Raw genomic sequence first — 16,065 nt, 5'->3', positions numbered from 1 at the left:
TCCCTGCTTGTTCGTTCCAAATTATACCTGGATAGTTAGAATACGCACCATTGTCTATTATGCAGCTATTTTATCTGGCCTGAAACTAGAAATTCAGTTTACTAACTGTCCAGCTACCAATATTGGTGTCCACAATTCATTTGTGGGAACACAAGCACAAATGTTATGGACACATTTTTACATCTACACAGTTTGTGGTTGTGTATCGTGCCCATACAAAGGAGTGCAGAGGTATAAAATTTCAGATTACTATATAGGGAATAATAATACCAATCTAACGTTCCGGTTCTTAGGTCTAAGCCAATGCCCACTGAAGCCAGTGGAAAGATTCCCATTTATTTTAACATGCTTTGGATCAGTTGCTTGGTACCCCCAATGCTAGATGCTGTAGAGCATATGCTACCATGACTGGAGAGGAGTTTTCATCTCTATAACCCATGCCCCACCTTTGGGAGATGGGAGTAATGGTATCTGAGTTCATTTTGTCCTTTCTTCCCTGCACATCTCATTACTAGGGTCAATTCTAGGTGCAGGGCTAAAGGAGACCGAAGAAAACTTTAGACTATACCACATTCCCTTTTGGAAGTTCAGCTGTGGAAGGTTCTTGGGTGTCACTTTGTGAAAATTGCATAAGAAAAATGAAAAAGGGTACAATGCTTCGTTAAACCAATATTTGATAGTACAAAAATTCACACCATGTAAGCATATTTTGTAAACATCTCACTCATCCTTGACACTTGGGCAACATTTTACAACTTCTTTCAATTAATTAATTATTATGATGCAACACGAGAAGGAGTTTTTTCTGTGTGCAGCAAATGTAGAGAAGGCTGCAGCGGAACGGGGAAACATGATCCTACTGCAGATTTTTCAATTATGGCAGAACCGCATGATTTGTGCACAAAACTTTTCACCCTGCTCATTTCCTAAGATCATAACAACAAAAAGCTCTAAGGTCCGATGGATTTTTAAGTAAAAGAAAGAGAAAACCAGGAGAAAGACAGGTTAAATGAAAAATCTCACATGATAAACTTTGTGTTTGTTGCAAGATAACCATGCTCCTTGGCTGTGTAGTGAAGCACAAGGATATACCCCAAGTCCCGATTAAAAAATACTAAAAGATTTCTCTTTCCACTGTATTTCTCCTTTCACTGGGTGTATCGATCTAAGGAATCCAAGATGGCTAACAAGCAGAGTCATTTCATTGACTTCAATGGGCTTTGGATGAGCTCAACCACACTATGGGAGTGGAGGGTACTGAGCAATTTGTAGGACTGAGCCCTAAGAGGGACCCTCAGCTGCAGCATTGTGCAGAAGGCACTACAGCAATTTCAGTCACCAATGTGAAGAAACCACTAACTGGTTAAGTCTTCTCGTGTGTGTGGCTGCCACAACAGCGTACTAGATATAACAGTTGTCCCAGAACTACATTAACTGGAACCTTTGCCAGCCAGTCCAATTGGTCTCTAGGTCCTGGCCGTATGATAAAAGACAAAACAATTGTTCTTTGCAGGCAATGTCGTCCACTTACAGCCGTTTGAGGGATTCCAGTTGAGAGAAGGTTCCTGGCTGAATTCTGGAAATTTTGTTGTTGTGCAAGAATCTGCAATGGGGATATCAAGAGTGCCAAAGTGTTACACAGAGTTCTACACTATATAGATAATGTCCCAGGTCAAGGCTCACTTTAAATGCTAAGAGTGATCACCACAACCTTGCTGATGTGCAGAATTGATTGTGTGTGTGTGTGTGTGTGTGTGTGTGTGTGTGTGTGTGTGTGTGTGTGTGTGTGTATAATATTTTGATACTCTCTAGGGGCTATAGGGATAGTGTTAATTTGCTAGTGAACACAATGCAATATGCAACATCAAATGCTGAATGTGGACTGGAAACAGTGACTCAGGATTTGAAATAAAAAAGCCCCCAAACCAGATTCTTAAATCAAAACCACTTCAAATTCTGCAAGGGGCAGAAAGGAAGAGGTTGAATCTCTAGCCTTGGACCCATCCCTAGCATTTTGGTTCTAGCTCAGACCTAAAACAAGAAGGGACTTATTTTGAGCATAGATTCAGATACTGCTGAAATTTTGTGAGAGCAGCCATTACTATAAAATGTCAATTCAAGGAGGCAGACATCTCATGAAAACATCTTGTATTAGCCCAGTGCCCTTAAAAATCTAAACCCAAACCTGATCCTAGAATCAACGGGACCTTGAACCCAAACCCTATTCTAAATCTAGTGCAGATCCATAACCAGCCCATTGGCCTATTTCTAGATAAAACCAAAGCTCAGCTCTGGTTTCTGAGACATATGGTTCAAGGCTCCTGGTTCTTAGAAGAACAGGAAGTTAGTTACACCAGTGTGCATGAGGGGAGAGCAAGATGGAATAATTGGTCTATGATTACTGGGAGGGTCTGCAGACATATCTAAAATGCTGAACAAAGGAAAATTGACAGATGCTAGTGAGTAACTCACTGTATTAACCAATGGAACAGGAGAGGAATACACAGGCAGTCTAGCATGTGAGATGCATGCATGGGTGCCCTAGAGTTCAGCCATGCCTCACAATTTGGATTTGAAGTTTAAATTCAGAGTTTTAACTTCTCTGAAATTTAGATCCATGGTTTTAGTTTGTTAAGTTACAAAGATCAGCTAGAACCTCTTGATCCAGGTCCTGATTATCCTCAAGTTCAGGGATGTGTGAATCCTGGCTTTTTCTCAGGGCCTCTTTCTAGTGTTTGTGGATGTAAAGCACATTTGTTTGCCAATGTAGAGAGGGCTTGTTGAACTGAATGTGGATTGTGAACCTCCACTTGACTTGTTCTGGCTGCAGTGTTGTTGCTTTAAGTAGTACTGGGGAGTTGGAAAGGAAAGCTTTAGTTCTCTAGCCATTCCAGGGCATTACACACATTTTTCTTGTTATCTTTTTCTCTGACTGCATTTCCCACTCATTTTCTCATGCAAACTGCCCAAGACTTAAGGGCACCAGAACCTTTGTAGAAGTGTGTTGGGGGGGGAGGCAAATTCCTGCACCCCTTCCCCTAATCTCTCCTGAGCCCTCTTTTTTCCTAACCTGCACTCCCTCATGGACCTGGACCCCTGTGCCCCCCCTCTCCCCAGCACTTGGTGCAGCTGGTCTCCTACCTCCAGCAGCTGCATGAAGCTCACTGGGAACCAGCCGCGCAGCCTGTCCTCCTCCTGCCCTTCCCACCAGCCGCCGTCTGGCACTTGCTGCACTGTGATCAGCTCCCCCACCAGGAGGTGCAGGCCCTGCTGGCACTGCTCCGAGCCTGCCCAAGGCTTGCAGTTTGGGGGGCAAAGCCCCCCCCTCCAAACTATGCCCATGTGGGGGGGGCATGGCCCCTTGCCCTCCCCCCACCCCGTTCCGGCACTGGTACCAGGACTAATGTTGACCTGAAAAGAAGTGAACAGGAATAGAATTCTAATACGGCTTGGCCAGTTACAGGGCCCGTTGTGTGTGTCAGAATGCACAGAATACACCCTGGGAAGCGTCCCTAATATTCTCACCAACCTTTCTGCTTTGCAAGGACCTAAAGTCTTCTGATTTGTGGAAACGCATTTCCAGGTCTCCCTTAATTTTAGAGGCCCGGCTTTGCTTCATGGAAATGAAGCAGAAGTAATCAGATCCTGAAATTAAAACTCCAGAAACTTTCCTGCCCATCACCCAAGATGGAAACTCTTCCAATGGGCCACATGATGAGAAGTCAAGAGTGTTGAGAGCAAGGGAGTCCCTCTTCCTCTTCACTTACAGTCTTTCCAGTTTAGGCAGGTCACTAAAGGTTTCTGGCTCCAAGGCTTCCAGGGTGTTGAAATGAAGGTAACTGGCACAAAAAGAAAAGCACAAGGGACGGTGTTATAAAAACTAACTTACGAGGCCGGACAATAGCTCACCACTGGAGAGTGGTCCAGACAAATGTCCACCAGTCAATCAACCAGTGCACAGTCCAGGGCAAATTTTCAGAAGACGGTCTTCACATTTGTATCTGCAATTTGCATGTGCAAAACCAGCCTGGGTTGGGAAATCATGCCCTATCGATCCATTCCAAGAAACTTGTCAGCCGTCAACTCTTCTGCCGTAATGAGCAATAAAAAACCCCATAGGCCAGACTTTCAAAGCTCTCCCCTTAGCCCTAGAAACACCACTAACAACTTACTGTACTATAGCTTTGGTGGGAGACTCTCTTAACCTAGGCTGAGCTTTATGTGGTTCTTCTGAAGCAGCTGTCACTGGACCTAGTGGCTGCAACAGTACAGGGCTTTCCCCACCTCCCTCCTGCTGCCTAAAGCATTCCCTAGCGTCTGTATGGGGCAGTCCTTTGCAAGACTGGGGGAAGGGAGGAAGTAGCCTTACATAGGGGCCCCCCAACACCCTGAAGACAAAAGGTTGGTGTCAAGGATCTGTCCTCATCAGAGCGCCCCGTTTGGATGTTACTTGGAAAGTGCACTCACACAAGTCCAGCCTGCCTAATGGAAGGGTTCTGCGGTGATTTCGTGGCAGTGGGCTCTCAGTCGTCCAGCTGAGATTTTCTGGCTCTTTCTCCCCCTTGTGGGGTCTCCAGTGAAATGAACAAACAAGCCAAAGTCAAAGTTAAACAAAAGGGCAAAGAGAAAGAAAAAGGAAAACCTGGAGGCAGTGCTAGCCAGGAGATCGACCTCTTTCCTCAAAGGGTCCCTGGATGGGACCAAAGGTCCACCCCAGAGTTCGCTGCGTCTTCGGCGCAAGTCACGGGATAAAATCTCTTCCCCCTTTTAGCTCAGGGAGTCTGTGCTCCCTATTTGTAAGGGCAGAGGTTTCACACGCTCTCAGGCATCTTCTGGGGAGCAGGGAAGCTTAACAGTCTGCTCCCTTCCTGGGGTGCCTCCTATTAAGTGGAGCTTCCACCTTTTAAACTCCTCCTGCATTCCTGGCATGACTTGCAGCTACTCCAGCCCAAAGCAGCTCCTTAACCCCTTCCCTGCTGGTGCGGGATTATACACCCCACCGTAGTCAGGATAGCCATCTCATAGACTTTAAGGCAATAAGGGATCATTGTGATCCTCTAGTCTGCCTTCCTGCACATCACAGGCCACAGAACCTCACCCACCCACTCCAGTAATAGACCCCCTGACCTCTGGCTGAGTTACTGAAGGTAACAAATCATGGTTTAAAGACTTCAAGTTACAGAGAATCCACCGATTCTAGTTTAAACCTGTCAGACAATGACAGTGGAAGTGGGGACAACACATCCTCACGTGGCAATGAGGAAGGGTTTACCTAGCGGGGGTGGTCCAATGGAGTGGCAAAAGTTTGACCTGTGCTTAACACGAGCAGCCCAGCTCTGCCAAAACGTATTAATTCTGGGCTGATGTTCTCGGCTCCACTAACATTCCAAGCCACGCCTGCCATCCAATGGAGCCTTTTGCATGGATGGGATGAAGGAGTGCATGACAACAAACAAACAGAGACAGGGATAATCAAGGTTTCACCCCCTCCCGTCCACGAGCTGTTACATCAACCCACAACCTGAGCATTGCTCTGAAATTATTAGGAAAAATACCTAAATATCAAAGTGGCAGGAGTAGCCTCCTCCCCTTACGTCACCCAAGTATAGCTTCAGAGGTGACCCTCTGATAACTCTACAAGTCTACGTTCTACCAGTTGCATCCAACTGGTTTGAGAAATGATTGCATAAGCCAGCTTGCAGCTGTTCCATTCATAATGGAATGAATCATGATAGGAGATTGGCTATCAGAATAAAGACCAAACCACCATGACTCAGATTCTATAGCCTGGAGTGCGTTTTAATAAGTCTCAGTTGCGTGCTTTTATTTCTCCGGAGGAAAGCAGCTGATACTGTTCATCAAACAGGTTTTAGTTTTACTTGAAAAATTGGCTTGTGAGATGGATTTGAGCAAGGCCAATTTGCTTGGAGAAAAGCCTGTTCCAGAGATTAGAAACAGATGGGGGATTTTATCCCTCTGACACCAAATCTGGTTTGTTCATTGTTAAAATGTGGTTGTGGCCAGAAGTGCATCTCTAAAAGAGGCCTTACGCTACAGCACGGACAGTATCTGCTCCCCAGGATTCTTCTTTCCGATGAGCTTGTTGATGAGGAAAAGGTATCAGATACATTTAGTACTGTCAGCACTGCAGAGAGCAAGTTGAATCCTATTGTTCCTCATACAGCAAAGTAGCCGGTTATGTTCCGCTCCAGAACCTTGGTTGCTGGTGATGTTGCACAAGGCAGAAAGGACTCACCATTGGCTGCAGCTACTAGCTTGTTCAAGTACTTTCTGTCCTCCTGCCTTCCATGCTCACAATTCCTCACTGTGCATGAGCGCATGCGCACCCACATCAGGGACTTTTCATGACCCGCACCCCCCCCCAACCTCCCTTGCATGCACAAAGCCATCCCAACTTGCGAGGATGCTTTACCCCTTGATTTTCTTATACCACTTTGGCCATGAAGTGCTGACAGTTGGAAAGAAAAATTGCTCTATCTGACAAACAGAGCAATTAAGTAAGTCCAGAGAGGGCATCATTACAGAATGCTGAAACATCATTGCTCCAGGATCCAGTGACTAGGCAGAATGTAGGCTCCCTTCATCCCGGGGCATCCCAGGAAGCATGGTCTGAAAGACTTTCTATTCTTTGGTACCTCAAAGTTGGACTTCAGCAGCAATTTTAATGCATGCAAACATCACAATATTGACAGTTGCTATAAATACTCAACTTTCCCAGCTGCCTGTTCGCTTCACCCATTCATTTCCAGCAATAGATGAGCTGGATTGGATAAAAGAAAAAAACTGAGCCTATCCCCAAAATTCAAACAAAGGGCCAGATACTGGGCCCTGCTCTGTAAAGATCTGCCCCACTTAGGATAAAGCTCTTCTAGTGGCTGCCACACTTCCCCATCACCTCCCAGCACAAGGAAACTGTCTAGGGACAAGAAGGGAAAGGGAAACATGCCAGAGCATTCCTACACTACAGGGATCTCCAGCTGCTAGAATATCCCTTGGGGCCATGGGCAACTGAATGAAAATAAGAACAGTCTTCAGCATTGACCAGTCAGTGTGGAAGGACCTTCCTGAAGTCCTGTCATCACAGTCTTAAGTGCCACATGTAGCAGTTTAGAGGTGTCTTAGCGAGGGTTTCTAAAGGGAATCATATTCCCAAGCAGCAAACAGAGCTCTTTTGTACTTACAGCTGTTCCAGAGAATGAAGCCCCTTGAAGGCATGTTGCTGGATACTCTGAATTTCATTTTTGTACAGGTAGCTTTGGGGAGAGAGGAGAACAGAGAAATGTGAAGCATTAGGATAACTGGATGTTGCTGTATTTAAATTATGAAGAAAAGAGCTATAACGCTGGACCCAGCTGGAGCGCTCTCATTGGATACGAGCTGGGATATACTTATGTCAGTGCCATCTAGAAGATCTGGCCACACAAAGTATGCACTTGACTGGCAGAGTTATAGAAGCTATTGGATGTTATAGGATTTAGAGGTGCCAACTCACAGATATTTCAAGTTCTGCAGAGCTTCAAAGGACCTTCTTGCAATTTGTTTGATCAAATTATTGTTCAGCAGCCTGTTCAAAACCAGAAGGAAAAAACAAACACATGTGAATGCAATATGCCCGAAACGTGTAAAGTTTCTGACAGCAGCACAGATACCTGTTGGGGAGTCTTAGCTGTAAAGTGTAGTAACTAAGACCTTGTCTATAGTATAAAGTAGTTATGGCTGTATAATTAGACCAGTATTTCCCCTCTAAATGCAGTTATATTGGCATAAAGGTGCTTTGTACTACTCTAGTTATTCCCATATAGGAAAGGGAATTGCCATGCCAGTCTAAGTATACCTTTATACTGTATAATTGCAACCACACTTGTACGGTCTAGCTGTATTGGTGAAAACAAAAACAAAACCCACTCCCCTGACATAGTTACACCAATTTAAACTTCTGAATGGAGATAGGCCCAAAGCTTGTGCAACTGCAGTAGCTGCCCCACTACAGATTACAGCCTGTCCCCAGGTGCCTCCGAAGGCCTTGGCTTACGCTTAAAAATTGGATTGACCTAGCCACATGGCTCAGGGTTGTGAAAAATGTCATGGCTTGTGAGACTTTGTTAGGTCCCCTAACCCCATGTAGATGTGGCTAGGTCGATGGAAGAATTCTTCGATCAACCTAGCGACGACGTCTTGAACAGCTGGGTGGATTACTTACATCAACAGAAAAATCCCAATGTAGGAAGTGTCTACGCTACAGTGCTACAGCTGCAGTGCGGTAGCTGTGCCGTGGTAGCAGCTGTAGTGTAGAGATACGTTAAGAATTCTCAATGCCAGGCCATAGGTAAACTGAACCCTCAATGGCATAGCGTTACCTTCACTTAGACTCATAGACTTTAAAGTCAGAAGGGACCATCGTGATCATCTAGTCTGACTTCCTGCACATCGCAGGCGACAGAACCTCACTCACGCACTCATGTTACAGATCCCTAACCTCTGGTTGAGTTACTGAAGTCCTCAAATCATGGTTTAAAGACTTGAGGTTACAGAGAATTTGCCATTTACACTAGTTTAAACCTGCAAGTGACCCAGGCCCCATGCTGAGGAGGAAGGCGAAACCCCCCAAGGGTCTCTGCCAATCTGACCCTGGGGAAAATATCTTCCTGACCCCAAATGTGGAACCAGTTAGACCCTGAGCATGTGGGCAAGACCCGCCAGGCAGACACCTGGGAAAGAATTCTCTGTAGTAACTCAGAACCCTCCCCCACTAGTGCCCCTTGCAGTTATTTTCATTCAGGCATCAAATTGTCCTAATTTTTAAAAATGAATTGCAGTGTTGTGGTTTTTATGTGACACTCTCCAATCCTTGGTGTTAAAATTAATACTAGACGGTGAGTCTTCCAGTAGGATAAGCTTTGATAGGGCGTAAGAGCACAAATGACAGAGCAAAATAAAACACCATTTCATAGGTTAAAAATAATTATAAAATGGCAAGAAATTGTTCTGTGATCTAACAATTAAGGGTAAACATGTAAAAATGAAAAGTAAAGAACATCGTCCTGACATATGAGGCTATTCATATTTTCTTTTTGGTGCGCGTGGAGTCAGATTTTAATAAAAGAGCTACAGAGGTCATTGCCCATGCAAATGCACATCTGATTTGCACGTGCAATTTCTATGATTATCCAGGCAAATGAATGATTGCATGTTCCAGTGACCAAAAAGGTATATTTGTTTGTACAATTAACCAATTTGGGTGTGCTTTCACAGCAACCGCACATCTAATTGGTATGCAAATCTGATCAGCAATCAGTCAAGACAAAAAGCAATCTCAGTTAAACTAAATAGTTTATAAGTAGTTTTGGTTAGAATTTAATTTTTATTTTTATAATGTGGGTTTTTTAAGGATTTTTTCCAATTTTTCAAAGTTGGAAGAAATTAGGGGGACGGGGGCGCATCAGAAAACAGGTTGGCACACAATAATTAAATGACAGTAGATGATGAGGTTCAAAAAGTTAAACTTTGTAACCATCAATACACAAATTCTCAACATCACCTGTCAAAACATACAAATAAATATCCTTAAAACAAATTTACTTTTTTTTTTTTTCTTTATTTGCTATTTGTAAATTTCGAGTATCATCAAAGGAAATATTGTGTGTTTGCCGTGTTGCGCCGTGAAATAAACATTTACCAACACAAATCTCACCCTTCCAGGCCTATGTGTAAGTAACTCTTGAACACAAGATGGGAAACCACTCATCTGGGCTGCTGGACTGCACTGCTCCTTCTGATGCATTCTATTGGAGTTTAGGGCCCAGCACATTTCACAGCAGCCCACAGGCTACGTGAAGTTACCGCACAATGGCTCAGACTGCAATGTACAAGGCTGAGAAGTTATTTGGTAGTGCTGCCCTGCATGGTGTGGATAGAAGTGGAGAAGAGAGTGGGTGATGGAACTAGCTGGTGGGAGCTCCTTCATTGCAGAGAGCTGCTTTTTTGATAGGTGTAGAAGAGAATGCTGCTTTTTCACAGGTTTAGGGCATCGCCATAGACTTTCTGGATATATAAAAGTCTTGGTCCTAATTTTTCCAGGATTACTGCATGGAACTGACCCTGAGTAAGTTACAGAACCGCTCTCTCTATGATGATGACACCACCTTCCAGGGTCTAGCTTTCCAGAGTCTGATGTAGAGCTTTTTCCGCAACAGGAACAAGGTCTGGCACCATTGCTGGGGAAGGCTAGAATGACCGCAAATCTCACAGCCTTCCCAAGGAAGTATAAAACTCACTTCTCTGACAGAGACAGTTCACAACTGCAAAGACGGGTAGAGAACAGGAAAGCGGTGAAGGCAAAAGAGAGAGGGTAAGGAATAGTAGGAGTGGAAGAGCAGAACAAGAGTTTAGAAATACATTGGAAAATAAAAACATGGACCCCAACTGTCAGAGGGAATGCCGGAAAAAAATTAGGACTGCCGGTCTATTGGGAATTCAGGCTCTCAAGGGGGGTTCTTAATAGCACCTATGACTTCGGAGCACAAATATCATGGACAGTCAATGGACTTGCACCTCTACGTTACATGGGTGCTTTTGGAAATCCAGCCTGTCGTCTCTTGGGAGCTGTCCAGATATCACATTCTAAAAACATCAACAGATAAATAGGCAGGTAGCTAGGGGGATGGACACACAGATAAAAACAATTAATGCAGACAGATAGTGGAAGAGATCTCTCCACAGCTGGCAGCAATGGTTCCATAGACATGGCCAAGGTTGCACAGCCTGCTTTCCCCAATAAGGATGCAGAGCGACATCAGATCCTTGGACCAGCCTACTCCACTCCAACAGCCAGCCAAGCTGAAAAAGGAAACAGCTCCTAAATATAGAGCAATTAGCTTCTCTGCTGATTGAACACTTGAGTGCCGGCACAAAGTGTCCAAGCAGCCCAGGAGAATAATGTTGTCTATTTACCCACAGAATAAGTACAGCACAGGGCAGCAACAGAGCATCTTCCCAACCTTTCCCTACCAGTGGGGAAAGCAGGAAAGAAATCCTGAGTAGGAGGGATCAGCTCCGGCGGGAAGAAGGCAGGTTGGTCCCTGTGACTATTCAATCCTTGGTCTCAGTTCAGAGAATGCCAGACAGGTGGCCAGCTAGCAACAACTGTGATGTCATTGCTAGGGAGGTGGACACCTGTCCACTACAATGGACATCAACAAGCCATTTCATGCAGGCTGCCAGGTAACCACCAGGTAGTAGGGGCAGGGTCTGTCTCATACTGTGTTTTGTACAGCCCCTAGTACCATGGGACCCTGATCTTGGCTGGGTCTCTATGCACAAATGTAACAACAGTGTGTTTGGAACTGAAATGACTTCAGCTGCTGATTTCAGAGTGAAACCCTCTGCATTTCCAAACTCTGCTGCTGTTTAAAACTTCAACCTACCCCATTTCAGCCAGACAGCTATTTGGCTGACTGTACCGATCCAGTCCTTTGCCTCGATCAAAGCAAAATAACCCCCTCTGTAAATGCAAACCGTACATAACACCAATGTATCTGTATTCCTGTTGCCCCATTGTTTAATGCACAAAAATCTGTGGAGAGTTTAAAAATCAATTAGAAGCAGAAATATCTGATTCCTGCCACAGGCCTCCCTAATGCACGGAGGGGCCTGACCCCAACTGTCACACTTCCAATGCGCCCTGGAATGTACTCAAAAGTGAGGTTATTTGCAGACAATTTATAAAGTACAACGTAATCTGCTGAGCAGCCAATGCTAATCCAACCACATTAGAGACAGGGAATAAAAATAACGACAGTTCTATTGGTTCTCAGTTGGTTACACATTGCAATATCCCCTGAAAATACAAACTGGATGGAGAAAGGCCAGGATTCTTGGTTTTGTTTTGTTAATTTCAGATCCAAAAGATACAGCCGTTTCTAAGCAGGGCTGCGTGCTGCAAGGCAGTGGACCTCCTAACCAGGGAGGGAGTCCATCCATGTAGAACAGCTTGCAAGATCCGGGCCATTGATGGTTTGCCAAGATGGGACCTAAAGAATCAATCCTGTTCCCCACTGAAGTCAATGACAAAACTCCCAAACTCCCTCTAATTTCCTTGGGGGCAGGAATCTTGCACGAACAAGCTGAAACTAAAGTTTGCAGACAAGCATATGTAAAGAAATGTTTAGAGGAGATAGGATTCGATAAAAGGAAAATAGATAACTGTGTGTGGCTCAGTGACCCCCTGTGGGAAAGGAAATGAAAGAAAAAGTATCAGAAAGTTTATTTGTTTGATATCTTATTAAGAAAGGGCCAGATCATAAATGGTGCTATGCCAGTTTGCACCAGCTGAGGATCTGGCCCCAAATATCTAAATTGTATCCTCAGTGACATAGGTTCTATTCCTACAAAATTTCTTTGGGGGTTTTGGGTACACAAGGAACAATCAATTAGGCCCATAACTGTTAACAAGAATATTAAAAATGAAATTTCTTTTATGCTTTGCATCTGAAATTTTGTTCTCATTTGCTGAGCACAGCTAAAAAGTTACTTTAAATTATTAATTTCTTTCTATTTTGTAGAATTTACAATATTATCGCTATTCGATGATGGGGAAATAGTGAATTTGGATTTAACGTGGTTACTTCTCTCTTCCCATTTGGCAAGCCATGGGCTACACTCAATATTACTTACTTTTTTTATTCTCCCCCCCCCCCTTTACAGTAAATAAGCTGTGGGCACATTGGAGGGGGAAATCAATTTAAAATAATGGTATAAAAAGCATCACCCCAGAACAGCCTCAATTGTCGCACGTACTTGTGAGAAAGTTGGAGAAGTTACAACTGCATTTAAAAGTTATTTCAATGTACCATCAGAAATTCCTTCTTGCTGATAAAATGATCTATAATGGAGAGTTTCCAAACAAGAAAGAATCATTCTGGGGATTGAGTTAATCAGCTCTCAGTAGACCAACATTCTTTGGTTACAGGAATAGTACTATGTAGTACCTCAAATGTCTAGATAATTCAAGACAGAACCCTCTGGTTCCTCTAACCCATCCCCCAAACACCTTTTATTCTGAAATCCAAAGGACTATTTTAAAGCAGTAGAGTCTATGCCCTTCACAAACGCCTGCTCCTGTACAAATAATGTCACATGGTCCCCAAAGCTCTGTAATACAGAGTGCCCACGGTGTGAACTCTGGGGAGAGCATACATAAACTGGGTGGGTGGCTTGGAACGCTCAGCACTGGTCTGGGACCAGAAGGCTTTTGGATTGAGGGCCCCAAATCCCAAGGAGGAGAGCCAGACAAAGTTTACACCCCAGAAACGTGCCAATTATCTTGACAACACAGGGATCTAAAGGTTGAGTCCAATACAACCGGCTGGTGATAATCCTCTAAAGGAGACTCAGCCAGGGCTGCAGCAAACACATTTCACCAAAACAGGATTGAAAGGAGCAAAAGCAGGGAAGTTAACCTCTCATATGTACAAATACAGAGTTTCCATCAGGCATCCAAAACACTTGGGACTTATTAGTCTCCACACCACCTATTGTGACCTCACGCTGCAGTAGATCTCCGGCTGACTTCAGTGAATTTCCATCTAAACAACTCCTGATTAATTGCCTGTATTTTGTGGAAGAGAAGAAGAATTATGTTTTCTCTTCCCTCCTCCCCCAGGAATAAAGCTGCATTGGCAATGACATTCCATTGACGTAAGGTTTTCCTTCCAACCTTGCGACTCCGTAATGGGAAATAGATAAACACAACCCGAGCCATCTCTCGTCCCACAGGGGAAGGGGGTAAGCGTGTCATGGGAAAGTGACACGACCAACCGTGCTGGAGCATTTGACACACATCATGCTTTGGATTCTTGTTGAGAGCTCCAGAGAATTAAGCTCCGATATGAATTAGGAGAGCAGTGATGGGGAGCTTGCCAGGTGTAACTTTAGACAGCTGAACAAGGAAGAAGTGGCACATGCCTGCTAGCTGGAATTTATGTGTGGGGAGTGGTGTGTCTGGCACATCACGTTTAGTTAATTTAATGGACCAGAAGCCTAATAGCAAAGGTTAGCTAGATGGCCAGGGAACTGAGAACATAGAGAGAGCTAGTCAAAGGCACAAAGCAACCCAATTTTCATTGACAAGTCAATAGGAATTGGGCACTTAACTCCCATCTCTGCCTTTGGAACCTCCCCACCCTAATGTCTATACATGTGGGCTCCAATTCTGCATGTGACTTTAGCTTCAGTTCCACAAAGCATAGAACATGCTTAATGTTCGACATATGCTTATGTCCCATCGACTTCAATGGGATTTAAATACGTGCTTAACTTTAAGCTAATGCCTAGGTGCTTTGCTTACTCGTGGCCTATAGGCAGGAAGACTTTAAGAGATTCCACATGGGTGGAAGAGTCCATTTGGGTGGAGTCACTTCCAGGAGTGGGGCCAGATTATATGCTCTTTAGGGCAGGAACAGTATCTGCTTCTGAGTTTTGTGCAGAACCAAGCGCACTGTTGACATTCAAAGGATGATTATGGAAGTGCCAGCTGTGTTGCCGTAGTTAAGGATGCCCTGAGTTCAGCCCTTAAAACAGGGATTCAAATGCTGTGTTACCTATGAAGAATAAAGCACGTTCTCCCCAAAAGGTATAGGTATGAAATGACATACTGTATCTTACATGTATATAAGCATATCAGCTCTCATTAGAGCAGCAATCTTTCTTGATGAAATGCACAAGTGGGTTTTAAATTTGTCAACATAGACGCAAACACTAGATGTGGCTCACTTTGGAAACGCAGCCATCTCTGGAGCAAAAGGAAACTAACTACCATGATCAGGTTGCAACAGTTTGGAGCAGAAAGTGCAGAAGTAGCACATGTGCAACTGAAAAAGCAAAGGGGCTGAGTCAGGCAGAGCATGATCCTCCTCGGGAGATTTCAGAGTAGCAGCCGTGTTAGTCTGTATTCGCAAAAAGAAAAGGAGTACTTGTGGCAACTTAGAGACTAACAAATTTATTTGAGCATAAGCTTGGGAGAATTAATCCATGATCCAAGGTGAACCTCTCTGCCACGCAAGCTCTTGCAACCTGCTCTGATGAGCACAAGTCTTCAAGTTTTGCATTTCATCCAGCAGGTGGCAGTTCCAGTAGCACAGAGCCCTGGGACACTAAGCTGGGACACTGGTCCAGGGTCACCACTGCTTCCTAATGCACTTCCGCAAAATGGGGAATATTTTTATTTGCCTGTCCAAAAACCTGGCAAAAAGCAAAAATTTGCCATTTGCCTGGAGGTGTTTGCCCACTTCTCATTCCTATCTATGCATCTACCCTAGGTTTCTCTGGAGTACCCATGACCATAGCTTCTAAGCACTAACTGCATACCCAATGTTCCTTTTGTTAGCAAACTCCCAGCCCTTACAGGGTGTGCTGTCACTGCACAGTTAATCCAGGCTCTTACTTGGGTGTTGCCTCTAACCCCCCACTCCCATCCACACACAAAACCCCTCACCCATGTTTGGAGGTGATTTCAATGTGGGCTAGCTGGCCCGGCCGTGATGAGGGTTAGACCCTGGGGCCACTTTCATTGTGGCTGGTAACCCACCTACTTCCCAGTGAGGATGCAGGCTAAACCTCTCAAGTGCTGATTGTCCTCCAGTGCCTTCCCACAATTCCCCATATGCCTAGAAAAACAGACAAGTTCTTAAACAATTCACTGGGAAAGACTCAGAGAGGCTCAGTTGACTTGCAATGCACAGAACCCTGGGATATGCCCCCAGACATCCCAGCAACACACACAAGTGAGCGCAGCACCACTGAGGACAAAATAACTTGGGTAGGGGCTTTTCTCACACCCGGGCTAGGCTAACCCAGGTGCTCAGATCTGGGTGCTGATCACCTGGGCTAATCCTGAAGTAAAGACGTACCCACGGGCACGGTCTGTGGGAATTGCAGAAACCTCTCACATACAGCTCTCTGTTGCCTATTCTTCAGCTTCCTTGTTATTCCAGCTCAAGGCCCAGCTGTCAATGCACCTTAGTCATGAGCTACAAACGTGGCAAGATT

General features: G+C 44.6%; 1 protein-coding gene across 1 annotated transcript in view; it reads right to left on the bottom strand.

Moving 5' to 3' along the window:
* LOC119841808 (peroxidasin-like) overlaps window positions 1–16,065 on the bottom strand; it is a 69,238-nt gene that overhangs the window by 31,318 nt on the left and 21,855 nt on the right. The window contains 4 exon segments of the mRNA XM_043496088.1: window positions 1,532–1,603; window positions 3,768–3,839; window positions 7,203–7,274; window positions 7,514–7,585. Of these exon segments, the coding sequence (XP_043352023.1) occupies window positions 1,532–1,603; window positions 3,768–3,839; window positions 7,203–7,274; window positions 7,514–7,585 (288 nt within the window).

The sequence above is a fragment of the Dermochelys coriacea genome, chromosome 13 (assembly GCF_009764565.3).
Source record: "Dermochelys coriacea isolate rDerCor1 chromosome 13, rDerCor1.pri.v4, whole genome shotgun sequence".
Lineage (NCBI taxonomy): Eukaryota > Metazoa > Chordata > Testudines > Dermochelyidae > Dermochelys > Dermochelys coriacea.
The sequence above is the reverse complement of the archived record's forward strand: the minus strand, read 5'-3'. Positions and strand labels throughout refer to the sequence as shown.